The sequence below is a fragment of the Mauremys mutica genome, chromosome 16 (genome assembly GCF_020497125.1).
Source record: "Mauremys mutica isolate MM-2020 ecotype Southern chromosome 16, ASM2049712v1, whole genome shotgun sequence".
In the NCBI taxonomy this organism is placed as follows: domain Eukaryota; kingdom Metazoa; phylum Chordata; order Testudines; family Geoemydidae; genus Mauremys; species Mauremys mutica.
This window is the reverse complement of record NC_059087.1, coordinates 24,185,156-24,208,014: the sequence shown is the minus strand read 5'-3', so window position 1 is coordinate 24,208,014 and position 22,859 is coordinate 24,185,156. Positions and strand designations below refer to the sequence as shown.

The 22,859-nt window shown below is 44.6% G+C and overlaps 1 protein-coding gene across 1 annotated transcript in view; it reads right to left on the bottom strand.

The window, feature by feature from the left end:
* The window catches only part of TAOK3 (TAO kinase 3), a 146,101-nt gene that overhangs the window by 60,292 nt on the left and 62,950 nt on the right, over positions 1-22,859 (bottom strand). Inside the window, exons 2-7 of the mRNA XM_044989727.1 lie at positions 19,080-19,185; positions 15,768-15,976; positions 9,704-9,775; positions 7,974-8,075; positions 4,351-4,396; positions 2,625-2,721 (exon numbers count right to left, since the gene is read on the bottom strand). Of these exons, the coding sequence (XP_044845662.1) occupies positions 2,625-2,721; positions 4,351-4,396; positions 7,974-8,075; positions 9,704-9,775; positions 15,768-15,887 (437 nt within the window). The 5' untranslated portion in view covers positions 15,888-15,976; positions 19,080-19,185. The remainder of the gene's footprint in view (positions 1-2,624; positions 2,722-4,350; positions 4,397-7,973; positions 8,076-9,703; positions 9,776-15,767; positions 15,977-19,079; positions 19,186-22,859) is intronic.

The following is a 22,859-nucleotide window of genomic DNA, read 5'->3' as shown; positions in this document are numbered from 1 at the left end:
TACATATGCAGCCCACAATGGTAAATAGGTTGAGAACCACTGAGCTAGACAGACAAGATAGACAGCGTGGGAGAGAAACGGAGGCACAGACTGGTAAAGCGACATGCCCAAGTTCACAGTGGGTTAGGGAACAGAACTCAGGTCCCCTGACTCACAGTCCAAAGCTGCATCCACTGGACCAACACTGCTCCTCAAACCTAAACCTATAACTATCCCGACAACTTTTCACTGATATTTTCGTCCCAGTTAGGGGAACACACTGAAATGTCGGGGTGTGCTTGTCTGTGCAGAGAGTTTATTTCTACAGGGTACACCTACAGAGAAGGCATTTTACAAGCCTGCCCTGTACTGTATGTGCAAAGACAGAACCTAGAAAAAGTGCAAAATACTCAGGATGCACACACCATTATGTCCAATGCTATCTCCAGTTCCCTCTAATCTGTGAAAAATTAACAGAAGCTTGTGCAACAGCCCTATGTCACCAGAAAAAAGCCTTCACTGGGTAACAATGTACTTCCCATATTACAGCTATTCTTAGCAAAGTTAGGACGCTGGATTCACAGGGGTCGCAAGTGACAGTACGCATAAAGAACTTTGGGTTGGGGCAAATATATTTGCTCCTTGCTAGTTTATGGTTTATCTACTATCTGCAATTTAAAAGAAAAATAGCTTCATCCTATTGCATTCCACGCCGTTGTTATGCTGGACATCCTGTCAGAGAACAGAAGAGGATGCACAATTAGGAAACTGCACTTCTTCTGTCTCACCACAGGGTGTCCCCCTTGTGCCAAGTCATGCTCAGCTTGTTTGCCTCTCTATGGGGCAGGAAAACAGAAGTTTCATGCAGTGTTGGTCCCAGGATATTAGAGAGACAAGGTGGGTGACGTAGTATCTTCTATTGGACCAACTTCTCTCGCCAACACAAGCTTGTCCAATAAAAGAAGCGACGTGGGCAGTTTGGTTTGGTGGTCACGCGGCGATGACGCGTGTGCCACGAAGACCTTTTGTAGAAGAAATTTTGCCCGGAGGCAGATGAAAGCCAACCTCAGAGGAGGCCTGCACTTTCCTCTAAGACAAGCTGTCCTCCAATTGCATTGTTACTGATTATTCATATTACTGTAATACTTAGTAGCCCCAGTAACAGACATGGACCCCACTGTGCTGGGTGCTGTAAAAAACACAGAACATCTACAGCCCTGGCTCCAAAGAGCTTTCCGTGTAAGACAGGAGACAGCAGGTGGATAAAGAGTAAGACAATAGCCAAGAAGCGATAAGACAGGTGGCTCCATCAAGGCAATGCTCCTCTCTGTGAGCGAATGAGGCCAACCATATTCCTTTGTCTCCCATAATTTCAGAGACTAGGGTCTGACAAGAACCAAAGTGCTCTTCTTGGCTCTCTCTGCTGTGGGACAGATTTTCCCCTCCACCTCCCGAGTCCAGGAGCTGGGCATCCTTGTGGGGTGTGCGAAGAGCCGTGGCTGAGAGCATAACAATAGTTCTGCTTCTGCTACTGCAGAACAGAGTCAACAACAGTTCCAACAAAGTGGTTTTCATTAGGTAGCCAGGACGTGTTAACACACCAGAGCGTCCAGTGCCTCTGAAGGAAACTCCTCATTGTAGCAGCCCCAGGATGTGCTAACTGCCTCTCTGCCAAATGTTAGTCTGCAACTTGACACTAGGTTATCAGGGGGGGAGGATTTGAGTCCAATGACTGGTTTCAAACTGCCTCTGGAAATAGAGAATCCTTACCGTTGCTCACTAATTCTATGCTAACCAGGTCACCCCGTTTCATAGCAATACCCCAACCTACGGGAATAGGAGTTACCAGAACGAGAAAAGACACACAAGTGCGTGTCTTGTCATGTTAAATTTCTGACAAAAGACAGGAGAGTCGGAAATTAAAGTGGCCAAACACTGGCGAACTTTACATCACGTAGGACAATTTCCCTAAACAGCCCGAGTCTGGTAGCAGGCCTGGGGGCTTATGCCCGCTGCTTCAGAGGAAGGTGCCTAGTGCACACTCTCTGCTTGTGTGATGCTTTATCCTGGACAAGTGAAGTTTCTTCCTGACCTCTGCAGTAGTCAGCTGATTTCCTGAGGCATGAATTTTACCTACTCAGATCTCAGCAAGTACGGTGTAATCGTTACTATTATCGGTCAGAAAGTCAATCAAGCTCTCTTAAATCTGGCTTATGTTTCACTTTACACACCTGTAAACTGTCAGGTATCTTTCCTGTATTTCCTTTGTCATCACTGATTCACCTAACAGCTTCCTCCCTCACATGCAGCCCTGTTTGCCTGACACATTCGTTTGGCGACATTGAGAGTGAAGTATTTGGAAAACCACTATCAGAGAAAAAGAAATCAACGGTTGGATTGCGGCTTCACTGATGAAAAGCAGGCTCATTAACAAGGAGACAGCTTCTGTTTACAAACATACCCTGGCATTAGCAGTGCTGGGAAAGGGAATACTGAACGATGACATCAGTGTGTCAGGAAGTTCTGGTTAAATGTTACTGTTTTATAAAGATGACTGGAGTGTAGCAGAGCAATTCTCTATGGCTTCTCATCAGCCCTCAACCTAGAGCAAGATAAAACAAGGCAGTACTGGACTGGACTCTTACCTATGAATCTTAGCATGAGAATGCAGGTAGGCCAGCCCCTGCAAGGCACCATGGGTAATGGCAGCAATCTCCACTTCCTGAAGTGGTTTCTTGTGAACTAAAGAGTTTAAACAACAAGATTAGGTAAGTTAGATTTGTTCCTTGCCAAGGATTTACACCGCACTGGGAGGGGAAGAGTTAGTCACATTCTTGGAACACAACTGGCCTTTGCAGACCATGAGCAGGGTAATACCTATACACCCCTATGGATTTCCTATGGCAAAGAGGTAGAAGGAGGTTCAGGATGAACAGCATATAAAGTAAAGGTGCCTAAGCACATTCCAGAGAGCCCTCAAATATGACCAGCACATGCCTGTGGCTGACGATATCTTAGCTACAGAGGTGGGGCCCATAAAATGTTACTTTTAGCTAGCTTGGGATGGGTTTCCTACTTCTCTTTACCGGCACCGTATGCCTTGGGGTTTGGTTTTAGTTCTGAGGTCACATTAGCCTCCAATACTGTAAAACTATCTGCAGGGCAAAAGCAAAGCTGATCAGTTGCAGGTTTCCATTATTACTGAACATACAACAAGCAGGTCCCATTTATCTATCCAGGAAGATACAAGCCCAAGAAAAAGGCTGTGCGCATTTATTTTTTAATTTTACAACATGTAAACGTGCCAGCTAGGTACAGTCCTTGGGCTCCTGGCAAATTCTCAGTGTGGCCCTTGACATCTTGAAGTTTGGGTAGCCCTGTTATAGATAAGGCCCTACCAAAGTCACGGCCATGAAAAACATGTAACGGACCGTGAAATCTGGTCTCTCCCCATGAAATCTGGTCTTTTATGTGCTTTTTACCCTATATTATACAGATTTAATGGGGGAGACCAGCGTTTCTCAAACTAGGGGTCCTGACCCAAAAGGGAGCTGCAGGGTATGTGTGTGTGTGTGTCACAACTTTATTTTAAGGGGTCAGGGGGTCACGATATTGTCACCCTTACTTCTACTCTGTCTTTAGAGCTAGGTGGCCAGAGGGCCGTGGCTGTTGGCCGGGCACCCAGCTCTAAAGGCAGCACCCTGCCAGCAGCAGCGCAGAAGTGTGGCAATACCATACCATGCCACCCTTACTTCTGCACTGCTGCCTTCAGAGCTGGGTGGCCGGAGAGTGGTGGCTGCTGACTGAGGGCCCAGTTCTGCAGGCAGCAGCACAGAAGTAAGGGTGGCGATACCATACCATGACATTCTTCTGCGCTGCAGCTGGCAGCAGCTCTGCCTTCAGAGCTGGGCTCCCGGCCAGCAGCTGCCGCTCTCTGGCTGCCCAGCTCTGAAGGGAGCCCTGGCGCCAGCAGCAGCGCAGAAGTAAGGGTAGCAGTACCGCAACCCCCCCTACAATAACCTTGCGACCCACCACCACAACTCCTTGTGGGGTCAGGACCCCTACAATTACAACATGACATTTCAAATTTAAATAACTGAAATCATTACATTTACGATTTTTTAAATCCTACGACTGTGAAATGGACCATGAATTTGGTAGGGCCTAGTTACAGAACACATAGGGCTTAGAAGACCCACACAGGACTTGGCTTTGATTTAAGGCACTAGCAGGGTTCACTGGAAGTATAGACAGCCTATGACATCTGTGAAATGGTTTCCTGAGCATCCATCTCAGCCAAAAACACCCCCACCCCCCTCCAAAGTTGTATTCTCGACAAATATGTGGTAGAAATGATACTTCACAGCTTACCTTCTAGCAAATCAGAAGCCGATCCTAGGCAGTATTCCATCACCAACTGCGATAGAAAAACACAAGCACTAACCATTAGGAAGGCAGAATACCCAATAATGGTGAAACATGAGATGATCCGGAATGGCTGGGTTTCGCACTGGCTCAGCACACCAAGGAATATGGAATCCTAGCGTTAAAGAAGGGTCCACAAATGACTGGCATTTCCCAGGCTCAGCTCATAACCAGGATGTAATAACGGAGAAAGAGACTTTTGTGGGGTTTTACAACCGTTTACACAGGGCACCTCCCCCTGCAATTTGAGTGTACGATGCCGCCTGCAGAGCTTTTCAGGAGCCCCGGCGTAACGCACCATCCTAGCTCAGGAAAAACCACAACACCGTTTTGCAAAGCTAAAGGCAGGCCCCTAGACCTACTCCCATTCTCAGCTCATGGGAAGAGACCCTAAGCACAGCTGTACGAACAGCCCCTTCCTCAGCCCCCCACCTGCACAGTGAACCCTCCTTCCCTGGGCCAGTCATGTCCACTGGCCCAAGACCAGGCATCTCCAACATCATCTCTGTTTCGCTTCAGGGCCTGAGAAGAGCTGTGAACTAGGAGGGCCAATAACAAAATTCGACGGGGCATGGGAGGGGAATGGGTAGCTTAATCACCTGGTGTTTGTGCTCTTCCATGGCAAGTTCCTGGCCCCTGGGTTGGCAGGAGCTGGGCGTGTGGCAAAAATGGCATATTTAATTCTGGCTAAAGGGGTGACTTGCACTGCTCAATAATTACGGAGCAGCAGTAATAGGCTCCCAAGGGAGCTCTGTCCAGGTCGCTGCAGCTGAAAGCCTGGCGGCTACAGCGCAACACCTCCAGGGGGTCTATGAGTGAAAGAGGCAGGAAGGAATGTGGGGAGACAGCGTTCCAAGACTTCTGCTGATTAGTGGAATTTCTGTGTTCTCACCTGCCTCAAGTCACTGAACGAAGGATGTTCTTTCTGAGAGACAAATGCAGCAAGGATGGATTCACATTAAATGCAGATCTTACAACTAACTGCATGAATTGCAATGCCTTTTCACTGGACTATGATCGATTTGTGAACTAACTTGCATGGGTATTTTGTGTCCAACCAATCTAGGAATAGAAACTAATCTGATTAACTATGTCATAACTGGTAACTGAAGAATTTATTGTAGAATGCTTATTGCTCTGTTCTAGCCCCAAGTTGGCATTTTAAATTGTATTTCATAGCCCAATGCATTTATCTGCCGAAAGCACTTTAAATAAAATAACGAAGGCAGGGAGCCAGCTAGCTGTTTGCATATTTTCCTCACAAATATTAAAAGAGAAATTCATTTTTCATCTCTCCCCTAGAAAGTTTAGGAAACCGGGCTGTAAGTGCAGTCAGCAGGATTTCTTTGAACAAAAAAGTGAGCCCTAACGTGGATTTTCACAGCTGGAGCACGTTTTAAATGTGTCCTGTTTATTCCTCCTCTTAATGAAATGTGCAAATCAAAAGCAGCTTGAAGCACTCTTGCATGGAACGCTCAAGGCCACGGGCACACTTGGCAGCATCCCCTTTGAGCTAGATATTTGCACTTATTGCTTATTCGGTATTTCTCCAGCTCCACTATTTCCAATAACCCCATTCAGCCCGTTGGAGACAATGCATCAGCACCTTTAGTACAGCCAAGGCACAATGCTTTGTGGCATCCTTTACTCAGCACACAATGCAGGCCAACAACAGCCAGCCGGGTGTGTCTTGGTAGCCTTCCAATTCAACTAATACACTGACTACACTCAACTGCTGAGGGGGCACCCGTCACCTGCAGCACCCTCCACTCTGGCACCACAACCGTCATCCTGGCGAGGAGGGGAGGCCCTAGGGTGGCGGAAGAGCGGGTTCACCCCACATTCACCCTGCAGTGGTGGCACTTCTGCCCTGTGTGGCTCACCCAGACTCTCCTCTTTGGACCCTACGCACCAGGTTGCAATGCCGCAGAACCACTTAGGTTTCACCCCGCCACCATAACCACAGTAAGATCATGTATGTGTTAGATTTTAGAAGGGCTGATCTAGTGACATACTGTATGTAGATGTGGCTCTCAGCATCCACTGGTTTATGAAACCCAGAACCCAGAAGTTTCTTAGCCAGCCCACTAGGACTAACAGATTTAGCTCAATTGGATTGGTATCTGTTTTCCTCACCTAATTACACAGCACATCAACATCGTTCTCAGTGTTTCTTTTGATTCACCTCTTGCATGTGTTATATTCAGGCAGAGAAATTAGTCGCATGATGTAATTGGAGATGTTTGTAGGTTATGGATGGCAAATAGTTTGCATTTGGTTATAAAACTTGATTTTCAAGCTGCATCAGAGAATAAATGCCTCCTAATGTAACAGGCGCTACCTCAGTGATTGCCCCATTTTCCAGATCTTTAATAAGCTTTAGCAATCACTACCAGGCCTATTACGGAACTTGAAATGTCCTGCTTGTATCAGTCCTCCTTGATGAAAATTAACTATTTATTCCTCCTCTCTTTTTCTCTTAGTCAGCTTTTGATCCATGACAATGTTGCCTCTTGCCCCATGACTACTAAGTTTCTGTAGTAGCGTCTTGTGAAAGTCCTTGTCAAAGACCTTTTGAAAAGCTAAGTGAATTACCTGGTCCTCCTTCATCCACTACGTTATGGACATGTTCAAAGAGTCCTAATAAGTGAGTGAGAGGAATGATTTTCCTTTGCAGAGTCATGCCAGTTGAATCTTATCATATTATGTTCTTCTAGGCGTTATTTTATTTTTAGTTAGTTATAGTTGCAACTAATATCCCAAGCACAGATGTAAGGATCTGTAATTCGCTGGATCACCCCACTGACTTTTGTAAAGGTTAGGATAGATTCTACCACTATAAGCAGTCATGTATACGGAGGTTATTGTTTTAAAGACCCTACAGTAAAAGATTGGGCTTTCAGTACTGAGAAACTATAAAACGTAAAGGCCTTTGGGCATGGACATCAACAAATTATGGATGGGCTGGATCTAAAGTCTACTGAATTCAACAGAAAGACTCTGACTTCAGTGGGCTTTGGAGGAGATGCTACATAATCACAAATAAAAGAGGTTTGGGCTGAAGACTGAGAAACTGCAAAGAAACCTTGGAGTTGCAAGAAATATGGTAGGGAGACAATAAATAAAACACTCCAACAAATTCTACCTTACAGTAGACTAATGAGCTAGATGAGGATTCTGGGATCAGGTTCAAATTATCTACAGCCCCTTGGATCACCCAGTCAAATCCCAGCAGAGTCAATCAAACCCTTCGTTCTTCTGACGCAGATTAGCCAGCTGCGATGATGTTGTCTGTGAGGGGATGTTGGAGGAACTCTTATTATGAAACTAAATGCCCAGGCCAATCTCCATGAACTGACAAAGTAGGGATCTGCCCCAGTGTCCCTGTCCAGAATTTCCACTCTCCTTGTAAGTCACTTTGAGGATCCTTCAAGATGAAAGAGACTACAAGGAATATTAAGTATTCAGTGTTGTGTGGCCAGACAGGATCATTTACCAGACATTCAGGCACCTAAGGGCAAGCGGTCCTGCCCGGGAAGAGCTGTAAATGCCACACGGCTCTCACTCACCCAGGCAGTGTGTTCTTTCAAGTAACAGCCCTTGTACTCTATGGTGTTGGGGTGCTTCAGCTGCTGCAGGAACTTGACTTCCTTGATGATATCCTGCCATTTCTATTGAAAACAAAACAGAAGGAATTCATCCTTACGTCAATCCCTCATCTTGCATTCTCCACTACAACCTGCGGCTACTGCAGCACAATCAGGTATTACTGCAGATTTGGGAAGCAACCATGAGACAATTTTACTATCTGAGAAAGTCAAGAGAACAATCACCCCATTTTCTCTCCTTTTCCCAGCCTCCCAATTAACATCAGCCCTACCCCTCTGTTGCTACCACCTCATCTTTCCCTTTCATTGTTTAAATTACTCGCTGGGAAGACCTGCCTGTCATAAGGAGAACTACAGGACTGATACCAGGAAGTGGGTGAAGGCTTTCAAAACCTCTCTTTGCGAACTTTGAGCTAGATGGGAGAGGGCAATCTAGCTCTGCTAATCTTACACAGAAGCAAAAAAAAATTCCCCAAAGGTGATGTCACTTCTAATCATTGACCTTTGAAATCACCCTAGTTCAAATCATGCCAGCTGTTAAGTGATTATATTTAATGCATTGTGAGTCAATTTTATCAAATTGGTGAAGGGTTTAAATAAACCACACAGTTATCCAGCAACTGGCCAATGACAGGTACATTTATTTTATCCCTCCATGACTAACTTAGAGATAACCAGTTCAGGGTTTATTTTATACCCGGCCTTCTCTCCATATGCCAAAACCTCGAGTACAGTCCCATCCTGAATCAACAGTTGCAAGAGCTGATTGTCTTGTTGTTGTCTAGGTCCATGTTGTATGAAGACAAGTAAAAAAAAAAAGTTAGCTAAGTTTTGCTCTTTTTGACTATTAAGGTCAACTTTAGGATTCCCATAATACTATTGTGAGAATTATTTTATCTGCAGTAAACGTTTCTCAAAAAACACTGATACTGTTCTACAGTTTGTATTTGAAGTGCAAAGTTTTCTCAGATTTATTACGAAACCAGTGCTTCCAAAACCAGACAGCAGTAACTGAAATCTGTCATGAAGGCTAGAGGTGTGAGAAGTCTGCTGTAACTTTAACTGGTTTTGGTTCCTTCTGTAATGTAATAAAAGGCATACTGACATTTGAAATGTCAGAGGTAATAGGTAACGCACATGCTGGAGACCAACACAGCAGAGTAGAAAAAACATCTGAAACTGCCTCTTCCTTATTAATAGCACAGAAGCCTGCTCTCTACTGCAAGTCCACCCATCAATCCAGCTAGATAATGTCTACTGAAGTAGCAAGCTTTATAAGAGAAGATCACCCAAGAAAGCAACAACTGAAGTGAGACTGGTTTCAGGGAGGGATTCCATAAAACTGCAGAAATCATTTGTTCAGCTTCAGAGTCTGTAGTGCAAGTTAGCTGCCCTTTCTGGCTGGTGTCGTAGCACTGCAATAGCTATGGCTCTGATGTGCTTCTGATGCAGATGCTACTGAAGTAACAACCACACAATCCCTTCTGAATTCACCTTGACTTCATTAAAACCAACCATTCGCCAGAATTCACACTCATGCATTTGCCTTTCCTATGGAAGAGTGACCATTACATACATTAAAGAATCTGGTTTGCCAGGGCCAAAGGAAATCCCCAGCTAACTTCTCTGTACAGGTTTATATGGCTGCTGTGCACAGAGTACATGTGAAAAACTAGCTCGATCTATCTTACCTCGTTCGTTTGCTTCCCACTGTAGGACATTTTCTTGACTGCCACCACTTCATTACTGTGGGAATGTGTGGCCTGGAGCAGGGGAAAGAGAAAGAAATTAATCAGAATTTTTTCCTATGGAGTCAGATGTGCCTTCAGTGTAAGTCCAGGTTTTCCCTTCTTATCCCACATACTGGCAAGTTCACGTGCTTCGGAGACTCCCTTCCTCTGGACTTGAATTCTGGATACCATCCTTTGGACCCCAGCTGCAACACTGGCTCATCCATCTGTCCAATTCCAAGCTACCTCCCTGCCCGCTTCTGGGTATCAGCAACAGCTCTAGTACAGTGCAAACCTGGTACCCAACTCTGCGCCTAGTGAGAGCTTCGCTACTGACTCTAGCGGTATCAGGATCAGGCCTCTGGGAACTGCAGAGCAACTTGGCAAAGCACAATGCACGCTGGCCCGGCTGACAACGGCAATGCCCAGCAGCCACCAGGCCCCAGCTAACACAAAGAGAACGAGCAGCAGCTCTCCTATTGGATTGGCCTATCTAATACTTTATTCTCCCAGGACTCCTTGGGACAGCCACCATCCGCAGCAAATTGCAGATCTGGCAGCTGTGGGACAATATGAAAGCCTTCTCTGAAGGGTAGCTGAACCCACAGGTCACCTTCTGGAGAACTTCACCGGTCTAGACGAGGCCAGCAGGCACATGTGCCTTTGCAGTGGTTGATATATGGGTATGGAACTCCTGGCACCCACCTCAATTCCTCTCTCCCCAGTTTCCAAGAGAACTCTGTTTTATCCCTGGAAGGCCTGACAATCAAGAGAGATCAACATTGGCCTGTCATAGGTTTATTTCCCACTTTGAACTTTAGCGTTCACAAGATGGGGACCTGCATGGACTCCTCTAAACTAAAATCCTAGTTTAGATCTGGTTTTCGCTGCCACCAGTCAGTTTTTAAGTGTCTGACACATTCCCCAAAAACTTCCCCTGGGGAACACAGATTCAAACCTGAATCTCAACACAAAGGGAAACAAACCATTTCCCCCCTCCCCTCTCCTAGTGCTTAGGGGAGATACCTGATTCAAACTCCTTGAATCTTAACACAAAGGGAAACAACCCATTTCCCCCCTCCCCTCTCCTAGTGCTTAGGAGAGATACCTGATTCAAACTCCTTGAATCAACCAAAGAGGGATTCACTTTTCCTCCTCCCCTTCCCCTGAAAATCCAAACAAGGGAAGAAATCAATCAAGTTCTAAAAGGAAAAGATTTTATAGAAAGAAAGAAAGAAAGAAAGACAGAAAGACAGAAAGAAAGACAGAAAGACTATCTCTGTAATACCAGGATGAAAAAATATTACAGGGTCTGACATATAAACTTGGAGAGACTTCCCCCTCCCTCCTCCTCAGAATAATCAAAGTAACAGCAAACAGAAATAAAGAATTTATCCAGCAACACACAATTGCAAATATAGAAAGCAACTCAAAAGACTAATCCGCCTTTTTAACTAATACTCACTATACTGGACAGTAGGAAATACTCCAGGAGAACTTGGAGACATGTCTGGCCTCTCTTAGATCCAAAGAGAGCACACAGAGCAAACAAGGAACACAGACAAAGCCTTCCCTCCACAGGGATTTGAAATTATCCTGTCCCTTGATTGGTCCTCTGGTTAGGTGTTCATCAGGTTACTGAGCTTGTTAACCCTTTACAGGTAAAAGAGACTTTAACCCTTAACTATCTGTTTATGACATGGCCCAATACATATTCCCCTTTCCTCCCTCCCGCTGCTTCCAGTCCCCTTCACTGGCTTTGTTTTAAATGTTGAGGGAGATTTTATTATGCGTCAATTGTATTATGTGTTAGTAGCACTGCACATGACCCTAGGGCTTTGGGGTGGGGGAGAAGAGGTATCTTAGTAACAATGTAAAGCTTTTTTAAATGTAAAGGGCTTGGTTCCAGAATCGCAGCAGCTGGAGATGAAAGCTGTATTGGGTTGTTACACACTCCTCTTGGCCAGCGAAGGATCGTGCCCTACCATAGAGTCATCAACACTTGGCCTAGTTTTAAAAGATCCTGCAAGTTGCCAAGCGCCCTCAGCACCCAGGGAGTTTGGCTTGAGACAGGGATGCTCAATGTACATTGCAGGATTGGACCTCTAAATAATGAGAGGTGACTCAATCTCAGGTGATTTTTATACACATGCTACAATACTGTACCTAGGCAGAACATGGAAGGCTCAGGAGAACACTTCAAAAATAGCACAAATTTCCTACCTGTTGAGAGTGTAGGTCAAATGTTTAATGTTATTTCAAGGGAACAAGCAAGACATTAGACCATGTATTGTGAGCTAACTGCGTACTAAATATTTTTGTTATCAAAGCCATTGGGTTGATGAAAACTCTCCTTTTCTTTAGCCTGCATAACAAAAGAATAGTTGACTGAAGCTTGAAAACTCATGGCTCCAGAATAAGTGATCTATTTGCCTGGACTGGCAACAAGCCACCTTGAGCTCTCCAAAAGAGTCAAATAGAGAAAGTGAACAATTTATCCGAAAGGTGGTTAAATGCTGTTATCTCTGTAACCACTGGAAATGTGAAGAACAAGACTGGCAACAGTTGAAAGCTCAGAATTTGTCATAAGTTAAAAGGGAGGCATAACAAACTCAGTGTTTCACTTGTGTGGACAAGTAATGACCTTTCAGAAAAATATTAATCCCCCGAGATGTTTTGTAATGCAGACTGTGTCTTCAAGGAAAAATCGTGCTACACTGGGCCAACATAAATACCAAGAGAATTATTTAAGAGAGTTAATGGATTTAGACTAATGTCTGGCACAATGGAATAGGTAAATTGTGTTCTACTGTCAGAAGCATGAAGCCCTCATCCGATGAATTAAGGAAAGCCAGAAGAAACAGCTTTTGGATAAGATGAAAAGCTGTAGCCCTGACCACTTGAGATCCTGATTCACCATTAAAGATCTCAAGCATGTTTTGCTTAATTGGAGTTAGCGCTCTCACTCTGAACAAATTTCAAACTAATTCCTTCTACCTCAGTTCCCCCCATTATCGGATATAGTATTCATTTCCTGCCCTGACTTGTGTATTGCTGTTCCTTGTTAAACAGCTGCCATATTCCATCATAGCAGAGGGCAATTGTTGCATTTAAAGTGCTCTGGTATCCTTCAGCAGAAATAAGCTACAGAGTTTGAAAGTGTATATGACAGAAATACCGACATGTTGAAATATTTTGGGCTGCCTTTAGCAGATCATTTGTGAAGACCCTGCCAGATCACAAGTGCATTATTCATGGAACAGAGCTTTTAACACCCCCTCATTTGCTTTGTCAAATACCATCCACCACTTTATTTCATGGTGCAGTGTTTAACTAGCCTAAGGTTATTGAGGAAAATGATCTTTTTGAATGAAAATATAAAATTGCTCAGTGAAGGTGCATAAACCCTGAAACCTGGTGACAAAATGAGGCCAGGAATATTTTAGCCTTTATTCAGTCCACTAGGGAAAAAAATACTGATAATAGTCAAAAGTAGATAGCATAGCAGAATGAACTAACAAAATTCATACTTTCACAAGTGTTCTGTTGAAGTTTAGTGCCCATAGGAGGGCTATGAAATTCAAATGCTATCATTATCATGAAAAGAAACAGATCAATGCCTTGGCTGAATATAGTGGTGACAGTACTAACTCAAATAAAAAGGTCAAACACAATAAAACGCAGAAAACTAGCCAATCAATTGTGCCTAAACACACACACTGCACTAGACAATTATCCTTAAAAACAGCACTGCTCAGTAATTTTGCCTGTACAGATAATGACGGTTAGATAGCTCAACAAAAGCACCACCACAGAACTAGTCACACTCTACAGCTGTAAGAAAGTGCATCCAAAATGAAGAGACAGATCTCTGCAGCTATTTCCCTCCAAGCGGTCACATTTATCATCCTACATTAATCCTCAGTTATATATGTGCACGTCCATGCATTGAGATGTCTCCCCAAGTTGTTTCAATGGACAAAACAGCAAAAAGTTATACAGATGGGGTGGAAAACTGGGCCAATAAGAGAAAGGCAAACCATTGAGCAACAACTGTCCTTCCAATACGAAGAGTGATAGGCAAATATGACAAGTCTTTAGGCAGAGGTTTTGAGAACTGAATGGAAGGGAAACAATTTGCAAAACAGTAAAGGTATATTTAGTGGAATTCCAGAAGGGCATTTTCCAAAGGTGAACCTATGTTGAGGGTCCACAGAATCACAGAAGTTCAAGCTAGAGAACACCTGTTAGGGTCTCTCTCTGTCAACGCAGGATTATTCCCTACTCAGTATATTTTCTAGTGTTTTTGTACATTTTAGTTTCAAGCACTAAGTACATCGGTAGTGTCATACCTGATCAGACCATTGGGTCATCTACTCCAGTATCCTGCCTCTGACAGTGGCCAGTATCAGATTCTTAAGACCTTCAGAACTTTTGGGTGAATTCCATGTAATCTGGGTGACATGTTGCTATTTTATTAGTTGTTGCAACACCTCAGTCAGTTCCATATTACCAGAAAAGAACCAGCATTTCCCCAGCATAGCCTGTGATGAAGACTAATGCAATACAAAGACTATTTAGGCTGCCCCCTTTGGTCCATGGTGGTGGCTTAGCAGACCTACAACTTCCATCACAAGCTTCCACAGACCTTAATAATTTCCTTTTTATTTGATTTTACATGTTTGGCTACTTGCTCTTCCAACTTTACTTTTTATCTATTAGAGGTTATGGTCAAGGTTTTCAAAACTGATGAGTGATTTTGAAGCCCAACTTGAGATACCTTAAAGAGGACTAATTTTCAGAGACCAGATGTTCTGAAAATTGGGCTCACTTAACGTGTTTCAAGTGTGGCATCCAAAGTCACCCATCACTTCTGAATGTCTTCACTTATGTTCCTTTCTAATGAAAATGTAATTCAGTTGAAGCCATTTTCTGAATGAGGTGCCATTTAACCAGTTTTTCCTTGCCTTTTTTGTTGGGGCTATCCATACTTACCAGGAATCTGTTATAATATTTCTCATTAGCTCCCAGGCTTAAATCAAAGGGTCTATCTTAACTTTTGTGTTTAATTTCTCTATCTTCCTTATTTTTTTAATTCTTGCTTTTTGAAACTCAGCGTTACAGTGCCCTGTTTTGGTAAAATTGCTCCCACAAAGATGCTGAACTTAATTTATCACGGGCACCATCACTCAGTGATTCAACTTTAGTTACTTTTTGAACAAGCTCTTTTTAAAATTGCTTCTCTAAACTAATACTGCCATGATATTTAATCAGTTAATGTGGATATTTAACATCATCCATTAATACTGTTTCATACAGATTCTGCTATAGTTAAAAGTGCTGCGGTGGGGAGGGAAGCAGGATGACACCTTCAAATGCTCTCGGTGATATGAGCATCTCACTCTCTCTAATGTTAGGAGCAGTAGAGAAATGCCACAGAGGACCTCCACAATATCTTTGTTTTTGCTACTGACTCAGTGAAGATTCTAGGCCAGCAGCCATGGGACCAATTTACTACTGAAAATGGCTTTTAGCTTCAGTTGCTTGTTGAATTCATCAGTTCCTGGGATCCATGAATTTGCAGGCAATTTAGAAACACAAAAAGCAAGATAGAAAACAAATTCAAGCCACTTATGGTCATTAAAGAACCCATGACACTTTTCACAAGGACAATGATGTTAGATCCTGGTGTTTCTGATAAAAATTAGCTTGGTGGATTATGTTCTGCCTGGCTAAATTTGTCCTTCATCTTCAACCAGATACAGCACTCCCTTCACACCACAAGCAGTTGTGTATTAAATGCCTTGCATTGATACAGTGAGGTTGGGCTTCGCCCCAGAAACAACTGCACTTCAGCAGTGGATTAAGAGATGTCTCTATCAGATTTATCTCACAGGTGTACTGAGAGGAAGCTGGTGTATGTAAGGCCCTCACAACTTTGTATCAGTCGCTTCTAAAAGTCCCATGTTTTACTATTATTGACAAGTGTTTCTTTGGAGACATGTGAGTGAACAACTATACTTACAAAGTAAACTGCTCCGAAACTTCCATGTCCAATTTCATGTAAACCCACAAATATTTCCTCAGGATCATCTTTGTAGAACAGGTCAGCTATCTCTGGGTCCTTCGGCACCCCTTTGGGCATGTTGAACAGTATTATGACCTAGTTCGCGCTTTAAATTCCCAATCAGTTTCTTCCCTCATTGACAAAGTAGTTTGCAGATAACACAGCACCTGGAAGAATAACAAAATGTTCATCATTTACCAGCTACTTTTATGCATGTTTTTGTTCACACTTTCTACTGCGAAATTAGAGGAAATAACTTCAAAACAACAAGGCTTACCCATTGTTTCCTTCAAGTAATTGTGTTTAATTATTAGTCAAACAGAGGAGTATAGATAACTAGGCATTCTGTGCATAATAGCCATTTGTTGGATACTGGAAGTGAGTACTGCAGTTTGAGGCTGTACTAATGGCCATGTGAAGAGGGAAGTTGTTTGGGGATTATGTGAAACATTCCGTGATAGAAGTTTCTACTAACAGTCTCAATGCAGATCTCCTGATATGCCAGTTTTTAACGAATCACACTGTGTTATGCATCTTTTTATTAGTCTCTCTTGTTTGGATATTACTCTCTTTCCACTTGCCAATTGGTGACCTGCTCTATTTAATTTACATATGATAATTTGAATGGATGGGATTTTCAGGAAGTGCCTAAATGCACTAGTCCCATTGGCTTTCAATAGCTCCTAAGTCACAGAGGTGTTTTTGAAAATCCAATTCTACAGCCTATGTCAGTGATTTTCAAACTTTTTTTCTGGGGACCCAATTGAAGAAAACTGTTGATGCCTGCGACCCAACAGAGCTGGGGATGAGGGGTTTGGAGTGTGGGGCAGGGGGTTTGGGTACAGGAGGGGGTCAGGGCTCTGGGTGCAGGCTGTGGGATGGGGCTGAGGATGAGGGGTTTGGGGTGTGGGGCTCTGGGCTGGGGCAGGGGGTTGGGGTGCAGGAAGGGGTTAGGGCTCTGGGTGCAGGCTGTGGGATGGGGCTGGGGATGAGGGGTTTGGAGTGTGGGGCTCTGGGCTGGGGCAGGGAGTTTGGGTACAGGAGGGGGTCAGGGCTCTGGGCTGGGGGTGCAGGCTGTGGGATGGGGCTGAGGATGGGGGTTTGGGGTGCAGGAAGGGGTTCCGAGTTTGGGAGGAGCTCAGGACTGGGGCAGGGGATTGGAGCACAGGATTGGGGTGTGGATTTACCTCCGGCAGCTCCCAGTCAGCAGCGCAGCCAGGATGCAGAGGCAGGCTTCCCACCTGTCCTGGCACCACGGACCACGCCAAGGGGAGCTGGGGGGGCAGTGCCTACGGGCGAAAGCCACGCAGAGCCGCTTGCGTGCCTCCACCTAGGAGCCGGACCGGCTCCTGGCTGCTTCAGAAGCCTGCCTCTGCACCTCGGCTGCACCCGCGGTGTCTGCCTTAGCTAGGCAGCACCACTGACAGGACTTTTAACGTCCCAGTCGGCGGTGCTGACTAGAGCGACCCAGTGCTTGACATGCCACGACCCGGTACTGGGTCGCGACCCGAAGTTTGAAAAACGCTGGCCTATGTCCTCCAACAAGCCAGGTCTTTATTGGAGCTCATCTTTCCTCAGTATGTGGACCAGCTCACACAGCAAAGAACTGTACTTAATGGAAGACTTAAGATGTTCACTCAAAAAACAGTTTAATTCCTGAAAATAAAATCAGTAGATTGTTTCTTATTTACAACAAGTTGTTCAGAAGAAAAAACCCACCATGAAAATATAATACAGGCCCATTTTATGATCTTTCCATACTCTGGGTCACTGTGTGTTACTGCTCATCAATTTCAACCAAACACACCAATAAGACAAGGAGGGAGAAGAGGAGCAACAACAAACCAGGCTCTTACTTGCATCATATTAGTCAATACAGACGACAGAAATAAATGGCTCGATGATATTTGACTTGTTTTGCCAAAAGTGAGGGGAACTAGTCATGAAGGCCTTGGCTACACTTGAGAGTTACGGCTCAATAAAGAAGCCCCGAGCGCCCTAGCTCACTTCCCGTCCACACTGGCAAGGCACATAGAGCGCTCTGACTCGGCGGCTACAGCGCTGCTGGTACTCCACCTCGGCGAGGGGAATAACGTTTGATGCGGCACCAGTGTGAACGAGGTGTTGCATTACTGTGCTCTGATCAGCCTCCGGAAACGGCGCATAATCCCCTTAAGTCAAGTGGCCACTCTTGTCATTTTTGTGAAACTGGCTGCAGGAACGCGGAAATGCCCTTTCAAAGCTCCGTTTCGGAGAAGCTGGTTACTTATCAGCTTTGAGAAAAAGCAAACATTTACTGTTCGCTTTGAGTGAGTGAGAGAGGGGCGGGTGGGGGGTGGGTGGGTTTCTGAACTTACAAGATAGCATGCTGACACACTCTCAGCACCCCAAAAACCCACTCTCTCTCCCCCCACATACACACAACACACTCCCTGTCACACTTCACCCCACCACATTTGAAAATCACGTTGCAGTCACTTGCATGCTGGGATAGCTGCCCATAATGCACCGCTCCCAATGCTGCTGCAAGTGCCGCAAATGTGGCCACACCAGTGCGCTTGAAGCTGTCAGTGCGGACAGACTGCAGCGCTTTCCCTACTGTGCTCTCCGAGGGCTGGTTTAACTCACAGCGCTCTACATCTGCAAGTGTAGCCATGCCCGAAAGTTTGGGGTTTGATGTTTTGAAAATTCCCCATTAGAAGATGTTCAGAAATATGCAACATTTAAAAATGCAACCTGGGCCTGAACAACAGCTAGATCCTCCAGCAAAACTTACTTTGCTATTGAGAAGGAAATGGTTCTGCATTTTAAAATTTACATTGCCATTATTTTTAACCAAAAGCTGAAATGTCGCCATGTTTGTCTGGCTTTGTCAAATTAAGCTAATTTCCTACCGAGTGAGCACTGGCTTTTTGAGCAAAATTCTAAACATTGACATCAGTGCATAAGCACAGAAGCGATGTACTGTGTCACTCTCATGTTAGAAACCAGATCCTAAATGGCAGTGGGACACCTGAGAATGGACTAGTCAAAATACAGCAGCCATAAAATAAACTATACAGCACAACAATGGTAGACTTGGAGGTTCGGGAGGTCTGAAATCTCAAGGTACCATGATGGTGAAGAAAGGGTCTAATCTTGGATGGAAATCATTCCACAGCCTGCCATTCAGATTCCCTGCATCAGGATTTCTAACTAATGGAGCATAATGCATGACAGATAAATACATATTATCTAAGGGCATGCAGAATACACTCAGCTGAATCGTACCTTTTTAACTGTGGCACAAACCACAATCTATGGCTCAGATGCATTTCAGCAGCATCTTTGTGTGTGTTCTCCTGTTGTCTCCCCAAGTTCTGTGCACTCGGTTTTCCTGTAAGGGAAAAACATGTAGAGGAACGCGGTATAAATTCTTTGTACATATGCTAATATCTATGTATGCAGATATTAAAGCTATCCAGGAGACTTCCTCTTATCACTGGAGCATGCCAGGGTGCCCTGGTACAAGTAATGCCCATTATCAATGCTGTTCTTTCCCTTTCAGGTGAAGAGAGTTGACTTTCCCCATGTTCTACAAGAAGGGCCCTACCAAATTCATGGTCCATTTTGGTCAATTTTGTGGTCAGAGGATTTTAAAAATCATAAATTTCATGATTTCAGCTATTTAAATCTGAAATTTCCTGGTCTTGTAATTGTAGGGGTTTTGACCCCAAAAGGAGTTTGGGGGGGGGTTTGCAAGGTTATTATAGCGGCGGGGTTGTGGTACTACTACCCTTACTGCTGGGCAGCTGGAGAGCAGCGACTGCTGGCCAGGAGCCCACCCCTGAAGGTAGAGCCGCCGTCAGCAGCAGCACAGAAGTAAGGATGGCGTGGTATGGTATCGCCACCCTTACTTCTGTGCTGCTGCCTGCAGAGCTGGGCCCTCAGTCAGCAGCCGCCACTCTCCGGCCGCCCAACTCTGAAAGCAGGAGTTCAGGCATGGTATGGTATTGCCATCCTTACTTCTGTGCTGCTCGGCCAACAGCTGCTGATCTTCGGCCACCCAGCTTTGATGGCAGCGCAGAAGTAAGGGTGGCAATATCACGAGCCCCCTAAAATAACCTTGTGACCCCCCCCACAACTCTCTTTTGGGTCAGGACCCCCAATTTGAGAAACGCTGGTCTCCACTGTGAAATCTGTACTGTATAGGGTAAAAGCACACAAGAGACCAGATTTCACGGTCCATGATGCGTTTTTCATGACCATGAATTAGGTAGGGCGCTAGCTATAAACCTCAGGCCTGTGATGTATCATCATGTGGGATACAAGAGAGGTCGCCAACTTTATTAAAGCTACCACTAGCTCAGGCGTGTATCCCACTCCTTTATCTGATTACTATCCCCCTCACGTTTTTTTCCTCCATTTCCTGTTTTTGACCCCTACGAAATTTCTGAATCAGCGACTGTATCTGTTCGGTCTCAGACAGGCCCCTCTTTTTGAACTGTATGTAGCTGGCCGAGCTGGTGAGGCCCTGACTCAATGGCTTCTCTTTGTTTGGATGTAATACGGTAACTTGTGAACAACCCCTCCAATCAAGTCCATACTTTTAGGGAATGTTCTAGGCATCTATGGGCAGGACCCTGTTGATTTCTGTGAAAAATCGGAATACCAGCAGGGGAAGCACTGAGCCCTGGTGCCGGGTTAGCAGACCCCCCTCAGCTTTAATCAGGTCTCACCCGTCTATAGATCAAAGAACCAGTTGGTGGCAGCTATTAGCACCTTCCAACATAAAGCATACCTGCCAATTGCCCATCTCCCCAACAGCACTGCCCACCATGAATGTTAACCCTGAACAATTTATCTCCCAGAGAGAAACAAGAAATAGTGGGGGGGGGAGGGGAAACGTGGACCCTGCCAAGGAGAAGCAAGGAAGAAATGGGGGACATGGAGACACACCTGATATATGGCAGTGGGGGAAGGTGCAAAGAGTCCCTGAAATAGCGGCAGATGGGAGGGGACAAACAGGGAGCTTGTGGGGGGAATGGAGAGATGCAAGGAGCCTCTGGCATGTGCAATGAGCTCGGCTGACAGAAGCCTAGTTCCATAAACAACATAAGTATTTTGTACGACAAATGGAGGGTGAGAAAACCCTTCTTGATTTGTAACTCTTGTAGGGTACTTGGTCTGGGTGGACCATATGTGTTTCAAGGATAACGCACCCATTGCCATCAAGGCTAAAACCCTCTTGTCCTCAGTTTTCAGCTACAGTGTCATAAAAGCGAGCAATGATACTTTGCAATGAGATCATTTCCATCTGATGCTCTCAAAGCACTTTCAACACCTCTAAGGTAAGTATTATGCCCCGGGGGAGGGGAGGAATTGAGACACAGAGGAATGAATACAATGAGGCTGGGTCTACAAACTTTTGCCAGAGTTGTTTCCCATCAGGGGTGCGATTTGTGATGGACATACATGTGCTGGCAAAACCCCTGGTGTAAACACAGTTATACTGGGAAAACTGCACGTTTGCTGGTATAGCTTATTTTGCTCGAGGACGGATGATGGAGCCGCATGAAGAGTGCTTTGCTAGTCTAGTACACCCATATACCAATGCCTTCCAAGGGCAGGCCTGGCCTGAGTCAGACGGAGCTAAGAATAGAAGCGAAGAATCTTGTCTCCCGAGTCCCTGCAGTTAACCTTTAGAGGACACTCCCTTGACAGACATTCCTTCTCCTTCATCCAGCTGGCATCAAGAATGGCAGCAATACCATTTCAAAGAAAGATACCTTTGTCATCCCCTGAAGAGGGCAATACAGTGAAACATTCGTTCAAATATTCTTCTTAGCAGAACTCCAGGAAGAGATCCTGAAAGGCTACATTTAAAAAAAAAAAAGGCTCAAAAATAAACTCTTGACAAAAAACAGATGAATTAAATTATTATTCCTTTGCAGCTGACTGGCCCCACCCAAAGGAACTATATTTACAGCGAGCCGGCAGATATGTGCAAAGAACGTATAACAGGTCTACTGTCCGTTACCCAAGTGAGAAATCCATCTGGGTTTAGAACAATAAATAAAAGTTGTATCGAGGAAAATACCAGTTCATCCAACTCTCTCTACTGAAATGCATCCTCTCTTCCACTAACCAAGAAATCTGTGCAGTTCAACTAAACTGTCTTTAAAAGACTACTGACAGCAAGAAAGCAAGCACCGTTCTTAATGCCAGGCCCTGGGTGAGGCTATCTTGCTAACAGGGACAGAGATAGAGTCACTCAAGGAGATTCATGAGTACTCATCGCAGCCTTATTGAAACTTAGTATTTTCCAGTAAAAAAAGAGAGAGAAAAACTCAAGCTTCAAAATGCGCCCCACCCCACATCACTATGGCATGTCCAACTGATTAGAACATTATTACTGAGTTCCTTTATAGTGCTCCGAAGCACACCTAGCATCTCAGTGTAATAGATTAAAGATCTTTGGAGCAAGGCTCCTGTGCTAAGTGACACGGTGCAGCCAACGGGGAACAAAACAGAGGAGAAACACTGGGCACAATCACAAGGTTGCGTTCCTAATGGGCAAAGTCATAGCTTTTAAAACTAAGGTGTTTTTTAAAGGACAGATTAAAAGTCAAAGAAAACTTTAAATTGAGTTGGATGGCTCACGTCTTGTGGGCATTATGGCAGATGTGAGTCATAAAGAGCGACAGCTGAACCAGTTCAAATAATGGTCAACTGAATATTTGTCTGTTAAGCTACTTAATTAGCACAGCCAGAGACAGTTTCTACCTAAGAGAGTCCTCTTACAGTCCCAAGCAGCAAATTGAGAAGATCTGAGAGAACATGTTCTGAAGCAGCGAAACACTGACAGTGCTTCAAATGTTGGCCAAGACTTTCAAAAGCAAAAAGGGACTTGAGATTTTCAGCACTTTCTGCAAATCAGGCCAACTTTTAGAGTTTTTCAAGTTGGGCATCCAAAAACTGACCCACTCAGTTAATGGGCACTTTTGAAAAACTCTCAGCCTTAGAGCCTGGCCAGCTCTTGTTAACTATTAGTGACATACAGCAGTGCTG